Here is a 17,041-nt window from a genome sequence, read left to right on the forward strand (position 1 = left end):
ACGCAAAAAAACTCAGCGGCTCACTCGCCTCGCCTTGCCTCGACTGGACTGTGTCACTTTGATCGAATCACAATTCCAGTTCTTCTTCTTTGCGATCTGGCCCCGATCTGCATTCAGCTTCACAGAATGTTAAAGCGCCAATTTCTGTACTCTTCCAAGGCCGCAGTTAAGTAGGCAGAGGAAGCAGACGCTGTCGTCGGGGCATCGCCGGGTGCTATCTCGGAATTTTCGAGTCAGCCAACCCTATCTCCCCCTCTCTCACACACACAGTCACACGCCAGCCTGTGTGCCACGCACGAGTCATTTCTGCGCAAATTCCAAAGAAACACACAGACGCGCACACAACACCTTGACCAGCGCCTTCTTTGAGAGAGGCGAAATCCAGCAGCCATCAAAAAATACCAAAAAATCCGCTCGGTCCATCTGATTCGACGAATGTATCTCTGTCTCTCTCTCTGTGAGCGTAGCTCTAGCGACAGATCCTCCTTTCCACCATCATACCCTCTTTACCAAGACGCACGAGGACGGATCCATCATACTCGCGAATCGACATCCACATCCAAATTCTACCTCTACAAGTTAGCTACAAATCACATACCATGTCCGCGATCAAGGACGCTCTGGCCTCGGCCGCAGAGGCCCTTCACATTTCTGGCGAAAAGGACAAGAAAGCAATTGGTGGTGGCGCACCAGTGTACGTCGACGAGAAGGCTGGCAGCGACGAGACCGCGGATGGATCCAAGGCCTCGCCTTTCGCATCCCCATTAGCAGCACTCCTCGCAAAGGGCCAGGACGCATCCGTTTTTGTTAAGAAAGCCGACGCTACCCCTGGCCAAGACGGTGTCGATGCAGACGGATATGCTCCCATCTCGGCTTCCGCTTCCAAAAAAGTCAGCAAGCTCTACGCCACCGCACTCAAGAAGAAGGAGAAGGCCGGCGAGCAGGCTGCAAAGGACCAAGCGCAGGCCGCCAACGACGAGAAGAGGCTCGAAGAGAGCAAAAAAGTCGTTCTTGAGGAGCCCTCTTCTTCGGCAAAGAAGATCAAGATCAGTCAGGGCGCCAACTTCCGTGATCAGCGCGTCAAGATCTCGGGTTGGGTCCACCGTCTGCGTTCCCAGAAGGACTTGACCTTCATCGTCCTCCGCGACGGAACCGGATATCTCCAGGTCGTCCTTTCGGGCAAGCTCACCACCACCTACGATGCTCTCACCCTCACCACCGAGTCCACCGTCGAGATCCAGGGCCAGCTCAAGGCGGTTCCCGAGGGCAAGACCGCTCCCGGTGGCCACGAACTCGTCGCTGACTACTGGAAGTGCCTCGGCAAGGCACCTGGTGGAGACGAGGCGTACACCAACGTCGTCGCCGAGACCGCCGACCCCAACTCGCTGGCCGACCGTCGCCACCTTGTCATCCGAGGTGAGACCGCTTCCGCCGTGCTCAAGGTGCGCTCCGAGGTACTCAAGGCCTTCCGTGCCGAATACGACAGCATCGGAATGACCGAGGTCACCCCTCCGTGCATGGTGCAGACCCAGGTTGAGGGCGGCTCCACCCTTTTCAGCTTCGACTACTATGGCCAGCCTGCCTACCTCACCCAGAGCTCGCAGCTCTACCTCGAAACCTGTCTTCCCTCGCTCGGTGACGTCTTCTGTGTTCAAGAGTCGTTCCGTGCTGAAAAGTCACACACCCGCAGACACTTGTCCGAGTACACGCATCTCGAGGGTGAGCTCGCCTTTATCAGCTTTGACGACCTGCTCGACCACTTGGAGCAGCTCATCTGCGGTACCTTGTCGCGCGTGCTCGAGGACCCCAAGACCAAGGCGTTGCTCGACCAGCTCAACCCCAACTTCAAGATGCCCTCGCGTCCCTTCCGACGCATGGACTACAAGGAGGCCATCCAGTGGCTCAACGACCACGATATCCCCAACGAGGAGGGCCAGCCGCACAAGATTGGCGACGACATCGCCGAGGCCGCCGAACGTAAGATGACCGACGAACTTAACGTGCCTATCTTCCTCTGCCGCTTCCCACGCGAGATCAAGTCATTCTACATGAAGCGCACCGTGGGCGATGAGGAGTTCACTGACTCGGTCGATGTGCTCATGCCCGGTGTCGGTGAGATTGTCGGTGGCTCCATGAGGATGGCCGATCAGCACGAGCTGCTCGAGGCGTACAAGAACGAGGGCATCGACGCGGCTCCTTACTTTTGGTACACTGACCAGCGCAAGTACGGCACCTGCGAGCACGGCGGTTACGGCCTCGGTGTCGAGCGCTTCCTTGCATGGCTTACCAACCGATGGACTGTCCGCGAGGCTTCTCTGTACCCCCGATGGACCGGTCGTTGCACCCCTTGATGCATGTTTGGATCTTCAGTTGGGCTTTGCAATCGAGTTGGATGGCGTGCGCACCGTCGAGAGTCAGCGTGCTGCACTGTTTGCTGCCTTGAGATGTGTGAACTGTAATTTTGATTGATGGCACTTCCCTCCTTCCTTGGAAAAAGACGGCAGGGTGAGAATCAGGGCTGTCGAATAAGCTACATAGACGGTGCTTTGCGGCACTGATCGTTAAGTTAGGTGAATGATCGGGTTGCTGGGGACGACGGGGGGAAGTATTGTGCAACACAAGAGAATTGCAAAATGTGGAAGGATGATGCATGTGTGAAGACAAGCTAAAGAGCGGGGGCATCAGGTCGACTTGAGAGTCTTCTGTGCTTTTCGGATGGCGCGTTTGCGGGTAGCTGCCTGTTGGTCTGTTGGGTTGGAAGCACAATAACCACGGACAGAAGAGCGAGGGTTAGCGACCATGCAGTCTGCACAAAGAACCGTCAAGCTGGGTGAGAAAGAGAGATACGTACTGTAAGTGTAGCTGAGAAGCCATCCGCGCGGGAGGATAAATGTAGTGGCCCAGTCGACCAGAGCGTGCAACGGCCAAGGCGTGGCAGTGTACGGTCGACCGACAGCGCCGCCATTTCTGCCGATGGTCTTGAGCACCTGCGCAACGTACTGCTTGGGCGTGGGGATCATGGCGCTGGATTTGCGGATCTTGGAGAGGTTGGAAACGACAAAGTACGTGTTGAGCAGGCTGACGGTGACGTTGCTTCGGCGCAGCTCTTCACCCATAGCCTGGGACCAGGCACTGAGGAACGCTTTGGTGCCGGCGTACGTCGCCAGCATGGGAGTGGTGACTTGCCCGGCGAAAGAGCCCAAGTTGAGCACCAGGCCGCGCTTGCGCGACACCATGCCCGGCACAATCATGCGCGACACACGCAGCACCGAGACCACGTTGATCTCGACAATGTCCTCCATCTCCTCCTCGGTCGTCTCGGCGAACGTCACGGGCATGTTGTGCGACTTGCCTACATTGTTGACTAGCACGCCGATGTTGAGGTCCTTGACCGCGGCCTCGAGCGCTTCGTACTGTCGTTCGTCGCCGAGCGCAAAGTCGATGGCTTGCGTTTTGGTCTTGACGCCACCAGCGACCGCTTCGATCTCGCCAGCAACAGCGCCGAGCTTCTCGGGGCTGCGCGAGACGAGCAGGATGTTGAATCCTTTCTTGGCAAGCTGCAGGGCGAATTCTCGACCGATGCCGTCCGTAGCACCCGTGACAACGGCCCAGGTGGCTTTGGAGTAGTCCTTCTTGTTGGCGCCGAATTTGGAGAGTGGTTTACCCGGCAGCACGAAGACGTCGGCGAGCAGCTGGCCGAGACGCAGCAGAAACGTGCCGACACTCAGCGCTCCGATTCCGGCAAAGAGCACGAGTGCGACCGAAAGCGGCGTCAGGCTGTGATCCACACGCAGACCGATGTGGCGCAAGAGACCATCAAGGTGTTGTTCGATCGTCATGATGTCTTGCTGTTATTTTTCAGCGGTGATGGTGGCGAGCTGTAAAATGATGCATAGCAAAAGAAGCCGACAAGATGGACCGTTCGCAGAAAATTCAATCCGATACGCTTTCGAAAAATGACCCAGCGAGAAGGCAGAGACAGGCTCGGCTGCCTTGTTCTATTTCAGGAATGTGCGAAATCCTCGAGTGCGAGAGTGTTGGGCCTGGCAGTAGCCTGCGCTTCGCGTCGCGCTCCATTTCTCCTTTGCCGGACCTTGCCGGATCCCAACATCGACTCTAGAAAGAATTGGTTGAAAATGGCGATCAATGATGTTCTTACAATGTACAAGCGATCCAAACGAACATCGGCCAGCGTTGTCACCGAAAGCCTGTGAGCGATGTCACCCTCGACTTCGATTTGCGAAGTTTGAAGGCTTTATGTTGATCACCAGGTCCACCGTGCACGCGTGAGTATGATGTGACTTTGCTTGACGTTCAGGTACGGACCGAGCTGCAGCATACAGTAAGTCCCACATCGGTTCCGCACGTATGTAGAAATTGTTACTGAGCTGACAGCATCATTAGAGAAGCTAAGGTCCATGCGACCCGCGGCCTTCGATCGATTCATCGGACCCGCGACAGCGGTCCGTTCAAAGCAGGGGTCTCTGGGAGGAGGCCCGCACTACCATCGAAGCTGCGCGTTTGCTTTCTGGAAGGTCAACTTCACGACTACCGCTGGATGTGTGGCCTCAGCATTGTGTCAGCGAGGCCAAAGTGTCTGTTTTCTGATTGTCATGCGGCAGGCACCCCCGCATCATTTGCGAGATGGAACCCCTACGTCACTGCTTTGCCGTGCCAGTGCAGTGGAGCAACACACAAGGTCCTCCCGTGACCAGACATAGACAACGTACGAAGCAATAGACAATGGACCACAAAGCGTCGTGGACGGTGCCTGTTCGTTTGTCTGCGTTTCCCTACCACTCGCTTGGCTCTTGAGAAAGAGGCCAAAGAACATTCTCTTCCCACGAGCACCATGACCAGCTCGGGAAACGGCTGATTTGAGCTAAGTTACTTCATTTCAGAGTATCGCACAGCTCCCAACTCCTGAAGCTATCCAGAGACACTTCTGAGACGTCCGTGGGGGAGGGCCAGGCTCTGGTACTCTCCACGCTCGAGCCTCGTGGGAAGACCCCTCAGGTTTGTATTGCAGTCTCCACGCGTCGTCGAGGTCATAGCGTGCCAATTCAGCTGTTTCGGGCTAAAAGATACCCGGGGGCTCCCAAGCACACGCTTGGGTCTTGGGAACATGCTGGACCAAGCGGCTGCATTTCGAGGAACAAGATCCCCTTCTTGTATCAGGTCATCACATTGACGGCCCAGACTCCGACGTGTGCCTAGTCCCCTCGTTGTCCTGACTCGTTTCACCGACGAGGAGGAGGACAGCGCGTCGTACTTGGAGTATCCAGGTTTGACTTGCGCAAGAGCTCGAGGTATATGTTGTGGTGAGCAGCGGGTAGATCCCTCGCTGCACCATAACTCGATACCGCCGCGACCCTTTGCCCATCTCCGTCTAAGCTGTGTGAGAGCCGCACATTAGCTAGCCGAACCCGCTCTCCCGGATCTCTTTGTGTTGCTAAGATACGATTCTCTTATTGTCTTTGCAGATGGCACACCCCGCACCCGTCACTCGAGTACATGTCTCGCTTCTGAAGTGGCGTTTGCACGAGCCTTCGTCCCTGTGCAAGACGTCTGGTTGCACTATACCATGCAGCTGTTTGAAGCGCAGCTTTGTGTCTGACACCTGCCTCAGAACGCGCTTTGACCTCTGCGTCGATCTGGTGGTCTATCAGATGGGCGAACTGACCGTCAGTCCTCTTTTTGCTTCTACGAGCTCTCGCGGTGACTCGGTTCTCATCGCTTGATCCGGGGTGTACCGTAGAGGTACATACTCATCGATGTTCTCAACACCTTTGGACACTGTACGTCACGTGAATGGGCCCGGGACAAGCGGTTAACGCGATCTTCGCTGACCGCAGACCCAACCTGCTTGCCGGTCATGTTTGCTTACTGTACTGAACGGAGGGTGGGCGCTGCTCGCCGGTTGTAATCTGCATTTGTGCGCGTCGTGACTGCGGCAACCCCAACGTGTTGTTGTCCACGGCACGCTTTAGCTCTCAAGTGCGCGCGCCTTCGTCGAGATTCCGAGCCAGACACCTGTCAAGACGTCAAGAAAGATAAACTCTGTTCGAGTTTAGCGAGCTCGCGAGAAGCTCAGCATTACTTACGCCTTCGGGCCCTTGCAACCAGTGGCTCTGCGGCGTATTTAGCTTTTTCTTATGCGCGCCCGTTGGACCATTTGTCCTTCCCGGCCAGATGAATCGTGGGAACAACGAGTTGACATGGTGTCCAAGACCCGGAAGATGTCGATCAGATTGTTTCCGACGAAGGCAGACCAAGTCCAGAGCGAGAAGGCGCTTTGTGATCCACCCGCCTCCGGCATCAATATCGGCACGCCCACGTCGAGGACCCTAGGGTTTCGAGCTACGCATCTCCGCGTTCAGCGCGTGATTGCTCGGAAAGCAGTAATCTATGTGACCGAGCAGGCCGGAGCGCGGGCCAGGCCCCATCTTCGCCACAGTCCCGGAGGCTCTCCCCCTTGACTTTGAGACATCTGGGTCTGGTGAAGGTAGCGCCAGCTTGTCGATAAGAGGAGTCCGATACATTGCAGAAACGGCCCGAGATGAGAAGGCGTCGCTTTCTTCTAAGAACAAGAACGGCATGATGCTCGCAAAAGGTTTTAAGGCTGGCCGCCAGACCCAGCTTTATCTTTCTTCCGAACTTCAATGCATGCCAAATCAAGGTTGGCCGGCACCAGAAAGCATTCACGCTGGTTAGAGCTCAAGATGACCGGCACGTTGGTGAGCAGCGGCGAATGTCTCATCTCTCATCTCCAGCGATGTCTTTGGCCCTTGCACCGAGTTGAGCAAGCGTATGCAGCAGCCACGGAGCACGCTGCCGGCTTTCGGAACTGATAGGCCTGTTTTTGTGGTGTCTCGTGTCGCTGGTTGGGCAAGCGAGCATTTGTTAGCAAGTCAAAGCAGAGAACGTGGATGAGCCGTCAGAGCGCTCCTTTGAACACTCTTGGCGCTGCGGGCATGTGAGCCATACTCTGAAAGCTATGCACCAGCGAGCAAGGTGGTGGTGGCGCTCGGCGAACCGCGGAGCTCCAAAACAAACTCTTGGTCGCGCCAGCGTGGGCCGACGTTCTGCGAGCAATTCAAATTGCAGTTGGGAAAGTCTTTCGGGATTTCTTCTAGCAGCAAGAGGCTACAGCGGCGGCGTTGGGCGTCGCACCCTAGTCTCGTTGCTGTACAGCCAGCTGGGCTTGAAATTGTGTCCCTTTGTGCAGAAATGAAATCCGCTTCCTCTCTCTTCGCAGCCATTTGCTCGGCCCGCGAGACTTCCGACGGCGAGGCCAGGCGTCGGTTCCCACAAATCCAAAGCTCCGCCGTTCGGCTCGCAGTACCGACTTATCCACGACTTGGCAACCAGACGTGAGACGGCGTGCCCATGAATATACATGTTCTGACATGGCCTGGATGGTCACCTTGTGAGACACAGAGCGCAGCTACTACTGGCCTAAGCTCACTTGTTGTGCGCAAATACTTGTTTGCAAGTGTCACCGACACAAACACTCCGGTCTCTCACGTCCACCGAGCCTCAGCCCGCGTTGTCCTCACATTGCGAGCTCGCCACGCTAAAGTTCCCACGCCTGTCCGACATCACCCGCAAGCCCCTTCTGCGTCTGCCGTAAGGCCAGATTTAGATTGTGTTCCAACAAACAGACAACAAACGCCCGTCTTCATGCATCAGAAGCCCTTTTGCCACCCCTAACCCGTGTTCCGACGAGCTCGATTGGCGGGTCGCTAGTGCCCCTAAGTTTGTGAAGGTGTGATGTTAGAAAGTTAGACGATTATTTTTTCGGCTCTTGGGCTCGCATGCAGTGCAGAGGCGAGTTGCAACCCGGACGATCTGCACGACGCACCAGAGTCGCAGCTGCCTGCCGCATCAGGATAAAAGCGTACGTTTCGACTGCATGGCAAGTTTGCCTGGGTAATCGGAACAGAGTAAACAAACAAGCAAGCGCTTCCACCGGCGCTGGGCTGCTGGGCAGATGCTGAAGCGAGTGCGCCCGCCGTTGGCTGTTCGCGGTGCGAGGCCGTGCTGGAAGAGAGAACCTCTCAAGCTGGTATTGCCCTGACCGAGCCGAATCGATCGACGAGACGCGTCCCCTTCTTGCGACACGTGCGCTGATCCTTTACACCCGCATTGATCCCTAAGCCGGTCTTGCGACTCTCGGACTGATGCCTGCTGCTTTCGAGTGTGCCGGCAGCAACTCTTCGTCAGCATTGTCTTGTATGCGTTAGCGATTCTGCACACCGGATCGGGGGACGGTGCCGCACGACTAAAGTCGGCGGTGGCGCGGCTGTCATTCGGACACACGTCTCGTCCCGGTCGGTGCAACTTTGTCTTTTTTGGTCCTTTTTTTTGCTGCCTCGATTTCCTTCTCGAATTAATTGTGCTTGATTCCAAAGACACAAATGCTTGACGAAATACAGTAGTCAAGTCAGATCGTCAGGGATCAGCGTTTGGAACGAGCTCGAACATTGACGTATGGCTTGTTTCACCCTTCAACTATCCGATCCGGAGAGATGCTTTTGGATGAACTGGAGACCGCCCGATGTCAAGCCGAGCGAGCCTGCCTCGGAGCCCGAACAAAGACCGATAAGCTGCGTCGGCTAACAAAAGAAAAAAAACACAGTCGTACGAAAAGCCGATCCGGGCACCGACTGTGCGGCAGACGACGCGATCTACTTCCAACGCGCCTGCAGCGGCTGCATCTTCGTGGTCAAGTGTCTATGTGGACAGTGCCGACTCGATGTGATGATCGGCTGGCATACAGCAAGCAGCATTGGAAGGATCTAGCGTACGTTTTGGTGTACGCTGCTGTACGCTGCTGTACGCTGCTGTATGCTGACCGCAGCCGGCCTCCGGACCGACATTGCCGAGGCGGCCGAGAGAAGTGCTCTTGCAGCCAAGCACGCGCTAGTGAAAAGCGAGAGAGAGGTAGAGAGAGCGCTTGCTGTGCTTCGCGTAGAGTGCTGCCCCAGGCCAAAGAAGAAAAGAGTGGTCGCGCGAGACAGGGGAGAAGAGAAAATTACTTGGGTGGTCGTGCTCGGCTGTGATTGCAAATTCGACCGAATGCTCAACCGAGCCTTTCGCTTAGGACCACAAAGTGGCCTCGGGAAGCGCAAGCGAAGTCAAGGAGCCAAGTGGCCGGCACCCGACCTCAGGAAGTCGAGTTGCAAATTGCAGCTCAGAGGCCTAACATTTGAAAACCAGCGGCATTTTTGCCTCTTCTGCGTGGAGGACAAAGAAACTACAGTAGCTAAGCGAACTCCGCGACGATGCTGTGGCTTACCCTCGCTTCCAAGTCGACTGCTGCTGCTGCTACTGCTGCTCTTGATCGTCATCGTCATCATCATTGTTGTCACCTTCTTCTTCTCCTTCCCGGTCGCACTCGACCTGGGTTCATCGATCTAACGGATCATCCGAGAGCCGCTTCGTTACCCTGTACGGCAAGATTCGGAACTCGACTCAATTCGATGCCAGCGTGTCAATTGTGTGATAGCGGTCGCATCCGAACAAGTAGACGGGCTCCAGATTCTCACACACTCTCGTGTTTCGGAAGCGACGCCGACTTGGTCACTCATCCGTAGCTCTCGTGGGCCACGATCTGAACTCTCGCTTTCGTCGAGCACCGTGATCTTTAATCATGGGTGTTGTTGTTGATGCGCAGTTGGCCATTGGCTAGCAGTTGGGATCGATGGGGACGGATCAAAGGATGGACTGCGATTAGCATCATTGTCCTCGCTGCCGAAGTCGATCGGACCTTGAACTTCGGAGCTTAGCCGACATGGACAAAAAAATTATTTGGGGGACGACTCTGGCTCTTGGCAGAAGTCGCATCGTGGCAATTGCTCAATCCACACCGGCTCTGTCAGATCCGAAGCGCTGGAACACGCTTTGACGAGACATGAACTCCTCATCTGCGAGCGCGAAACGGAAAGCACGACATCTCCCGCTTCCTGCCTCTCTGTGAAAGGCGACAATGGCAGACCATCGACCCCATAGTTGGGAGCCATTGGCGGCCTTACCTGATTCGAGGTGCTAGACCTTGGACAATCGTGGCGATCCACGACTCTGGTGCAGGAAACTGATCAGAAGTGCTCTTGCGGGACAATATGCAAAGTCTGCCGAAGCTTGTTGGATCACAATAGGATCCTATGCAGCGAGCCGTTTTACGGCAGTACGTCCAGTTTCGACTCGCTCCGCATCCGTACGAGTCTGGAGACAATGCCACCCCAAACGCCGCAGGAGCCGATGCTGCAGCAGACAATGGGATCCTGTGCTGGGCACTCGCACAAAGGGAGAAAGAGAGTGCACGAAGAAGCACAAGGGGTCGGTCGACTTCTGCGGAAAGAGCGACGCGATTCGGGCGTTGCCGCGGCCTCTGATAGGCCGTGGGAGAATGCGTGATTGGACATGGGGTAGTAACCAGCCAACGCTAGTGGTCTGCTAGCAGCTGCCACGGTAAAACCTCTGCCGCCAACTGAGCAACCAACCAACCAACCAAGCAACCAACCACGCGATGCCACACCCAATCGGCGCGCTTTCCGCTCCTGGCTGGCCCACTTTCCACCAACGCAAACCCCGTGCAGCAAGCCCTTAGTTAGGAAGGAAAGCTTATTTTCGACTCATTAGCGCTCACACACGCACACACACAAACGCACATGATGCACAGCAGGCGTGCTAGACTCGATGCAGAGGTTCCGTGTCGACTTGTTCCGAGGAAGCCAGCAGGCGTGTTCTCTCTTGAACTTGTGCGAGCGAAGCGAGGGAGCTAGATCGTGCTGAAGCGATGCTGTTTAGAGCTGATTCCTGCCCATGCTGCATGCCTTCGCCTATAGAGGTGCCCTACTGTTCTGTGCATTGATGGTTTCGTCTAGCGCTTTGTTCGGACTGCGTGCGCTCGGAAACACGACTGACCAGCCAGCGAGATCCGGTGCTAGAAACCTGGTCGCCAGCGCGAGCGAGCGAGAGACAGAGACAGAGAGGGCCTTCCGAGAATCGCGGAGGTATCGCTGGCATCTCACGCCCAGCAATCCTTCAAGGGCTGCACCAGATGCAAGATTTGCTGCGAGAGGACCTTCTTCGCAACTATTCTTCGCATTCCGCCTTTTTTCGACTCCGTCGTCCGTTCTTGCTGAATTCCGGTTCCGCCTTGCTTTCTTTGCAACCTTGGATAGCAACATGTTGCTTGATCTTGGCCCTGCCTTGCAGCTGCGCCCACCATTTTAGACTGCTGTGGCTTGTCGCTCTGAGCCACTAGCAGCCGAATTCCCAGTCACGCACCCAGACAACAGGTATGCTGTGGCTCCTGGTCGCGAAGAACAACAAGCTCGGTGGTCCGGGTTGCTCGGCGCTGTATTTTGCTTGCACTGGGTGTGCTCGTCTAGCCTGCCGTTCGCCCAGCTTTGTATCGGCGCTCGCGCAGCGTTGCCGCATGCCTCCTTGCACGCCGCCACCTCCGCCGTTCCATCCTCGGACTGACGGGCTGAACGACCTCGCCGCCATGCTAACTTCTGCGAGAGAAGACTCACTCTAGCGCCCCGGCGAGGACCCGTGTTGCTTCACGTTAGATGCTGTTCCACGCGCTCTAATTTGGCATCCTTTTCTTTCTCTTTTTCTGTATCGCCGCTTCGCAACCAAAATTCGGTTGATGGGCTGCGACGAACCCCTTGCACACCGGACGCCGAAGCTGGTGGCGACGCCGCATACGCCGCTCGAGCCAGAATGTTTCCCCACGCCTTGGGCCTGCACCGTGTGGTGATGGCGACTCGTTTACGGTGCGGTCGCTTCGCATAGTTCGAAGGACTAGTGCCAACACACACACGCGCACACACACACACACACACACATACACACACACACACACGCGGACGCGGCTTCGAAGCCAGCGAGGGTTCTGCCTCAGATTGTCCACGTCTTGGCGGCAGCGTGTATCCACGTCCTGCCGCAGCGCTCGTTGCTGAGCCTTTGGCGTTCGGAAAGCGCTTGTTCGGCCCCCTTACACGCGCTTCGGGGTTTGACGGTTGTGTCTCTTTGAGACACTCTTTCGACGCTCCACATGGTTGATTGAATCGGCTGGCAGGTTGGGTAAAGGACGGGTTTCCCCATAACTTTTCAGAAGACATTCCTGTAGAGCAACAAAGCGGACCACCCGCAGTCGAATAGAGCGTGTGACAAGGCCCACGCTCTCGTTTCGCGCCTGACCTTCGCAACCTGTTCGCTGTCCAACCAATTCTTGTTTTCTGTCTTTTAGGTTCCTTCCACCATAGGCTCAAGAGCGTGCCTTGGATTCGCACGACGGGCAATTACAGGATCACTGGCTTTCCGCGGCTGCGCCTACTGTTGCCGCCCCACGCTGTGAGCTTCGTGTCAACAAGCCTCGGAGTTCGTCACCCTGTCGTCCTCGAACGCCAAACGAAAGAACAGTCGGCTCACGACCTCGCCAATGACCACTTGACGGGCGAGTTGCGTTTAGTCTTTTCGAGCGGGAAGGTGACCGACTCTACCTGTCACTGCCTTGTCAGCGACCGGTTACCACCTTGTGTTTACTTAACTGAGACAGGGCCGCACTATCATCTTACACCGGCCGAGCGACCGAGCGAGCGCCTGCCTCGGGGAACGAACGTCGATGTCGTCCACCTAGAAGGGGAAAAATACATGTAATTAAAAAGATCAAAAAAACCAAAATGGATCTGGAGGCGAAAACTTGCGCCGTGCCAATTTTCTTTTTTTGGCGGAATTGGACTCCGCCTGTCACTCTTACTGTTAGGACGTTTTCCATGCGAAAAACAGAAAGCAGGGGAAAAAGGAAAAAAATAATTAGGCCAATTTGTCTCGCACTTCTCGGTACTTGACGCGCTGCGCTGCACAGGCCCCCTGTTTTGGCTAGTGCACATGGGCCCTTGCCCTTTCTTGAGTCACATTCGTTCTCTTCTCTCCCATTTTCCCACTCTCTGCCTCTGCGGTCCCGTCTGAGACCACTTCAAACGGGACCTTTTTTCTTGATGCGAATTCCTGTATCAGGAAGTTTGAGACTGTGTGCTTCAGGTCCAAGTTGGCAAGGTCTCGCCACACACAGTGCAAAATCTCACCAAACTGTCCGTCCATCCACTGTTTCCTGCTTGCCCCGTGCAGCTGGTGCAGCAGCCGCAGCCGCCATTTCAAACCCGCGTCCTCTGTCCAGTGTCAGGTCAGCCAGCAGCCCGTCACCGTGTCACCGCCCCAGTCATTATTGAGAGATTGGTTTCGGCCAGCCTCCCAGTTCGCTTCAATGCCATTGCCCCCCTTTTTTGGTTCTACCCGAGTCTTGCGCAAGGTTTCGTTCTTTGTCGAGAAACCGGCAGAGAGTTCGCCGTTCCTTGTCCACTTTCCTCTTTCCACTCTCGAATGTCGTCCTTTCGCCTCACCCTACTGCTCGATCGCCACTTGGGGACTCGAGTTCGCCCCTCGCCTGTGCTCCATACGGTTGAGCCCTCCCTGTGGACCCAAGAACCAGACAAACCGTCTGCGGCTCATTCTTCTCTGCCTGTGACCAGCCTGGAGCCTCTCACTCTCGCTGTCCCTCGCTCGCTGTCGCTTTCGCTCGTTTCGCCACTCGGTTCCGCCAAATCTGGATGTTCTTCCGACGGCCCGTTCAACCCCTGGTTTTTCTTCCTTCCTTTCTCAACCTTCCTTTCCTGTCCTGTCCTCTAGTAGGGAATAAAGAACCACGTCCAGAAAACTTGTAGACTTTCAGGCCTGCCTCCCTGCCAGAAAGCAGCCTTCCAGCAGACACTCTGTCCTTGTTGCCCTCGTTCACCGGTTCAAATTCGGGTGGTGCGTTGAGCAACTTAGCTGGGTGTAGGTGTGCGTGTCAACCCCCGTCCCGTAACGCCCTGTGCTGTGTGGCCTGCTGCTGTGTTTTGCTTTTATCTTGCTGCTCTCCTCTGCCGCCCTGCTGCTCGCCCGCGATTGAGTCGAGTTCTTCTCCAGAAAACCTTAAGCCTGTCTGTCGTGCTGCCCTTCAACGAGATCTGGCCGCCGCCGCTTGAGCTTGTAGATGGCCGCAACAAAGGGTTCTGACGCTCTGTCGCACACTCACACCTCGCAGACAACGCTTGTGGCTCTCTTCCGGCTCCTCGCCGCTGGTACTGCTGCTGGTCGCCTTCTTCGCGTCTCATCGTTCCCTCCAGCTCGGTTTCCAATATATCCTTCCACCTTTTCTTGTCGATCCTATCATCGTCCATCTCCTCCTTCCCTTCACCTCATCCGACGCACTCCTCCTTCTTCCTTCCCTGTTCCCTCTTGTTATACACTCCCTGTTCTCTACGCAAAAGCATTCTCTCGCTGGTAGATACACATCCAACGGCCCTTTCTTGTCCTTCATCGCCTACATCCAACAAAGCTCTATCGACCTCTCCCCACAAGGACAACTAGCTCGGTTCTTCGTTTGCTTTCTTCGTCGAGTCGCCCAATTGTTTTCACCGATACCACCTCAACTCTTTCCGGCCCATCACGACAACAAGCGCCCATCCTTCATTTCCTTTCTAAACCCGAAAAGCATTCTCGCAACCCTTGCTCTTCTTCGCGCATACATAGCATCACGGCCTCTGCATACCCCACTTCTCTTGGCCCTCGTTCTTTGCGAAGGCTCATTCTACTCCTGTATCCCTCGTTGCATCTCAGTTTGCTCGCCTTGCCACCCTAAATGTGCACTGCAGCCTCCATCGCCCACTCTCGTCTTTGATTCGCACATCCACAATACTTGCTCCCTCGACCTACACCACCTCCTCCCGTCACCATGGCCGCCTCTGTCGCTTCTGCTTACAGCACCGCCTCTCACGGCTACCAGCCTAAGATGGCAAGCGAATCCAAGGCTGCTGCTTCGTCGAGCAAGCCTTCGTCGTCGTCATCAAGATCCGCCCAGCGATCTGAACAGCAGGACCGATTCTACGGCTACCGAGGTAAGTCTCACGCTTGAGCCGCATATAGTATCGGCGAGATGCCTATTAGATCTTGTTGACTGACTCCTACCTCATTCGCGCTTATGTCTCTATTCGTCACCACCACTAGAAACGTCGGAGCTCTGCGAGAGATTCATTCTGTACCTCTTTGCCTGCCCCCTCGACTCGACCTCGGCTTCGGCCTCGCTGCCAGCAACGCAGAACGGTACACCAGCTCCTCGCCTCTCGGAGTTCATCGCCTACGCTCTCTACAGGACGCGCCTCCCCGAGGCCGTCACCTTCCAGGCGCTGTACCTGCTACTGCGACTCAAGATCCGCTTCCCTGCTGCACGCGGCTCGTCGGGACACCGTCTGTTCATCTCTGCACTCATGATTGCCAGCAAGAGCAGCTGCGACGATACGTACTCGAACAAGAGCTGGGCAATCGTCGGCCAGGGTCTGTTTAGCTTGCGCGAGATCAACCAGATGGAGCGCGAGCTGTTTGGCTACCTTGGATATAAGGTCAACGTCTCGCCCGAGGATCTCGAAGTGTTTACCTACGAGCTCGAGCAGGATGTGGATGGTGGTCGCATCGACCTTGTGGTGCGCAAGATCCTGGAGCTTATGTCGAGGCGCAGCAGCGTCGACACGTCTTCAGTGTCTGAGTCGCCTCGCCAGCGATCCGAGAGTGTCTCGAGCGTCAAGTCGTCGGCGCCACCTACGCCTGCGCTCGAATCGTCGGGCTTCTCGTCGCCGTCGATCGACTCGCACGCTGGCCCTCACCGCCTCTCATCCGGTCGCCACTCAAGGCAGTCGAGCGTGTCGCACGCGTTTGGTTCGCGCGCCAGCATCTCGGGCTACGCCGCCGCCGCGGCGCCTGCTTCGACCTCGACGGGCCATATCCCCAGCAGCACCTCGCTGCCCACTTCGACCGCCATGGTCAAGAGCGCCAGCCACCGCCAGGAGAGGAGCGCCACCGCACCGAGCTTCATCCACCCGTTCATCAACACGGCACGCGAGAGGTGTCGCCCTTACACGACGCCCGTGCACAGCCTGCCTCTCTCGACATCGTCTACCTTGTCGTCGTCGGCGTACTACTCGAACTCTCCCGCAGCGTCGATCTCTTCGTCGTCGATCTGCTCGTCCATGTCGTACGCTCCCTCGACCGGCATGTCGGCTACACCGTCGCCGTACGCTTCGCGCTCGATCATGAGCGGTCGCACCACGCCCGATACCCCGCCCTCGGACCTCGAGTCGTCGCAGTGGGAGGATGCGCGCTACTATGGCGTTGACGCCAAGGTGGAGCTCAGCCCCACATCGACTGTGGCATACAAGCTCCCTCACCAGCCGGTGGCTCACGCTGGGTTTGGTCAGCACGCTTCGTCGGCTGCGGCGTACCTCCACCCGTACAGCTGGAGGTCGTAAGCCTTCGGCGCTCTCCAGCAGCGTGTCTTTTCACTTCACTTTATCGCAGCATCAACTCCCATGGCAGCCTTTCAACAAAAGGCCTGCCTGTCTTCCAGCATTTCTCGCATCCTTACAGTTTCGCTTGCTTTCTTCCAAAAGAAAAAAATTCTCACACAAGAAACTGTTCCACAGGTCTGGATCGGCCTCGAAGCCCTCGAGATGATCCGGTCAGACGCTGTGGATAGGTGACTTGCCGCCTCACTTTCACACTCTCTCCTTCCCCTAGTTCTTGATACAGTTCGCTTAGCATATTGTCAGTCGCATTCTTCGTTGGCTGCGCTGTGTTCGGTTCTTCCTCTTAGATACCCCCGTTTTCTTATAAACTCGCATTTTCCCTAAATAGCATCGTCGGTTTGATACCAACACACACAATCAGCTGTGCGTTTCATGCCATTTGAGTTGCATTTGAGGTTCGGAGTTGGAACCGCTAGCCTGGGAACGCGAGCGAGCGTGCGCGCGGGGTCAAGCTGTCGAGGGCGGTGGTGGTGCAAGGGGATTAGATTGGCGAGCAGAGGGGAGAGTGCATACCGAGGCTTAGGTCGGGGATAAGCGTGCGAGCAAGACGCCCAGCGGCAGCAGGGCTTGCGAGTTCGAAGGCAGAAGCAAGCACAACAGCCGTCGCTTAGGATACGTTGCAACGC

The 17,041-nt window shown here is 56.2% G+C and overlaps 3 protein-coding genes across 3 annotated transcripts; 2 read left to right on the top strand and 1 right to left on the bottom strand.

The window, feature by feature from the left end:
• Positions 1-599: 599 nt before the first annotated feature.
• On the top strand, positions 600-2,351 carry EX895_002377 (uncharacterized protein; the record flags this gene model as incomplete). The annotated part of the gene is made up of 1 exon (XM_029882976.1): positions 600-2,351. One exon carries the CDS (start codon positions 600-602, stop codon positions 2,349-2,351), a length of 1,752 nt encoding a protein of 583 aa, XP_029740731.1.
• A 330-nt stretch (positions 2,352-2,681) lies between these two features.
• EX895_002378 (uncharacterized protein) lies at positions 2,682-3,839 on the bottom strand (the record flags this gene model as incomplete). The annotated part of the gene is made up of 2 exons (XM_029882977.1): positions 2,682-2,746; positions 2,852-3,839. The coding sequence occupies 2 exons, from the start codon at positions 3,837-3,839 to the stop codon at positions 2,682-2,684; spliced, it is 1,053 nt and encodes a 350-aa protein (XP_029740732.1).
• Positions 3,840-14,791: 10,952 nt separating this feature from the next.
• Positions 14,792-16,358, top strand: EX895_002379 (uncharacterized protein; the record flags this gene model as incomplete). The annotated part of the gene is made up of 2 exons (XM_029882978.1): positions 14,792-14,954; positions 15,064-16,358. 2 exons carry the CDS (start codon positions 14,792-14,794, stop codon positions 16,356-16,358), a joined length of 1,458 nt encoding a protein of 485 aa, XP_029740733.1.
• Positions 16,359-17,041: the final 683 nt, after the last annotated feature.

Source organism: Sporisorium graminicola, chromosome SGRAM_14 (assembly GCF_005498985.1).
Source record: "Sporisorium graminicola strain CBS 10092 chromosome SGRAM_14, whole genome shotgun sequence".
NCBI classification, from domain to species: domain Eukaryota; kingdom Fungi; phylum Basidiomycota; class Ustilaginomycetes; order Ustilaginales; family Ustilaginaceae; genus Sporisorium; species Sporisorium graminicola.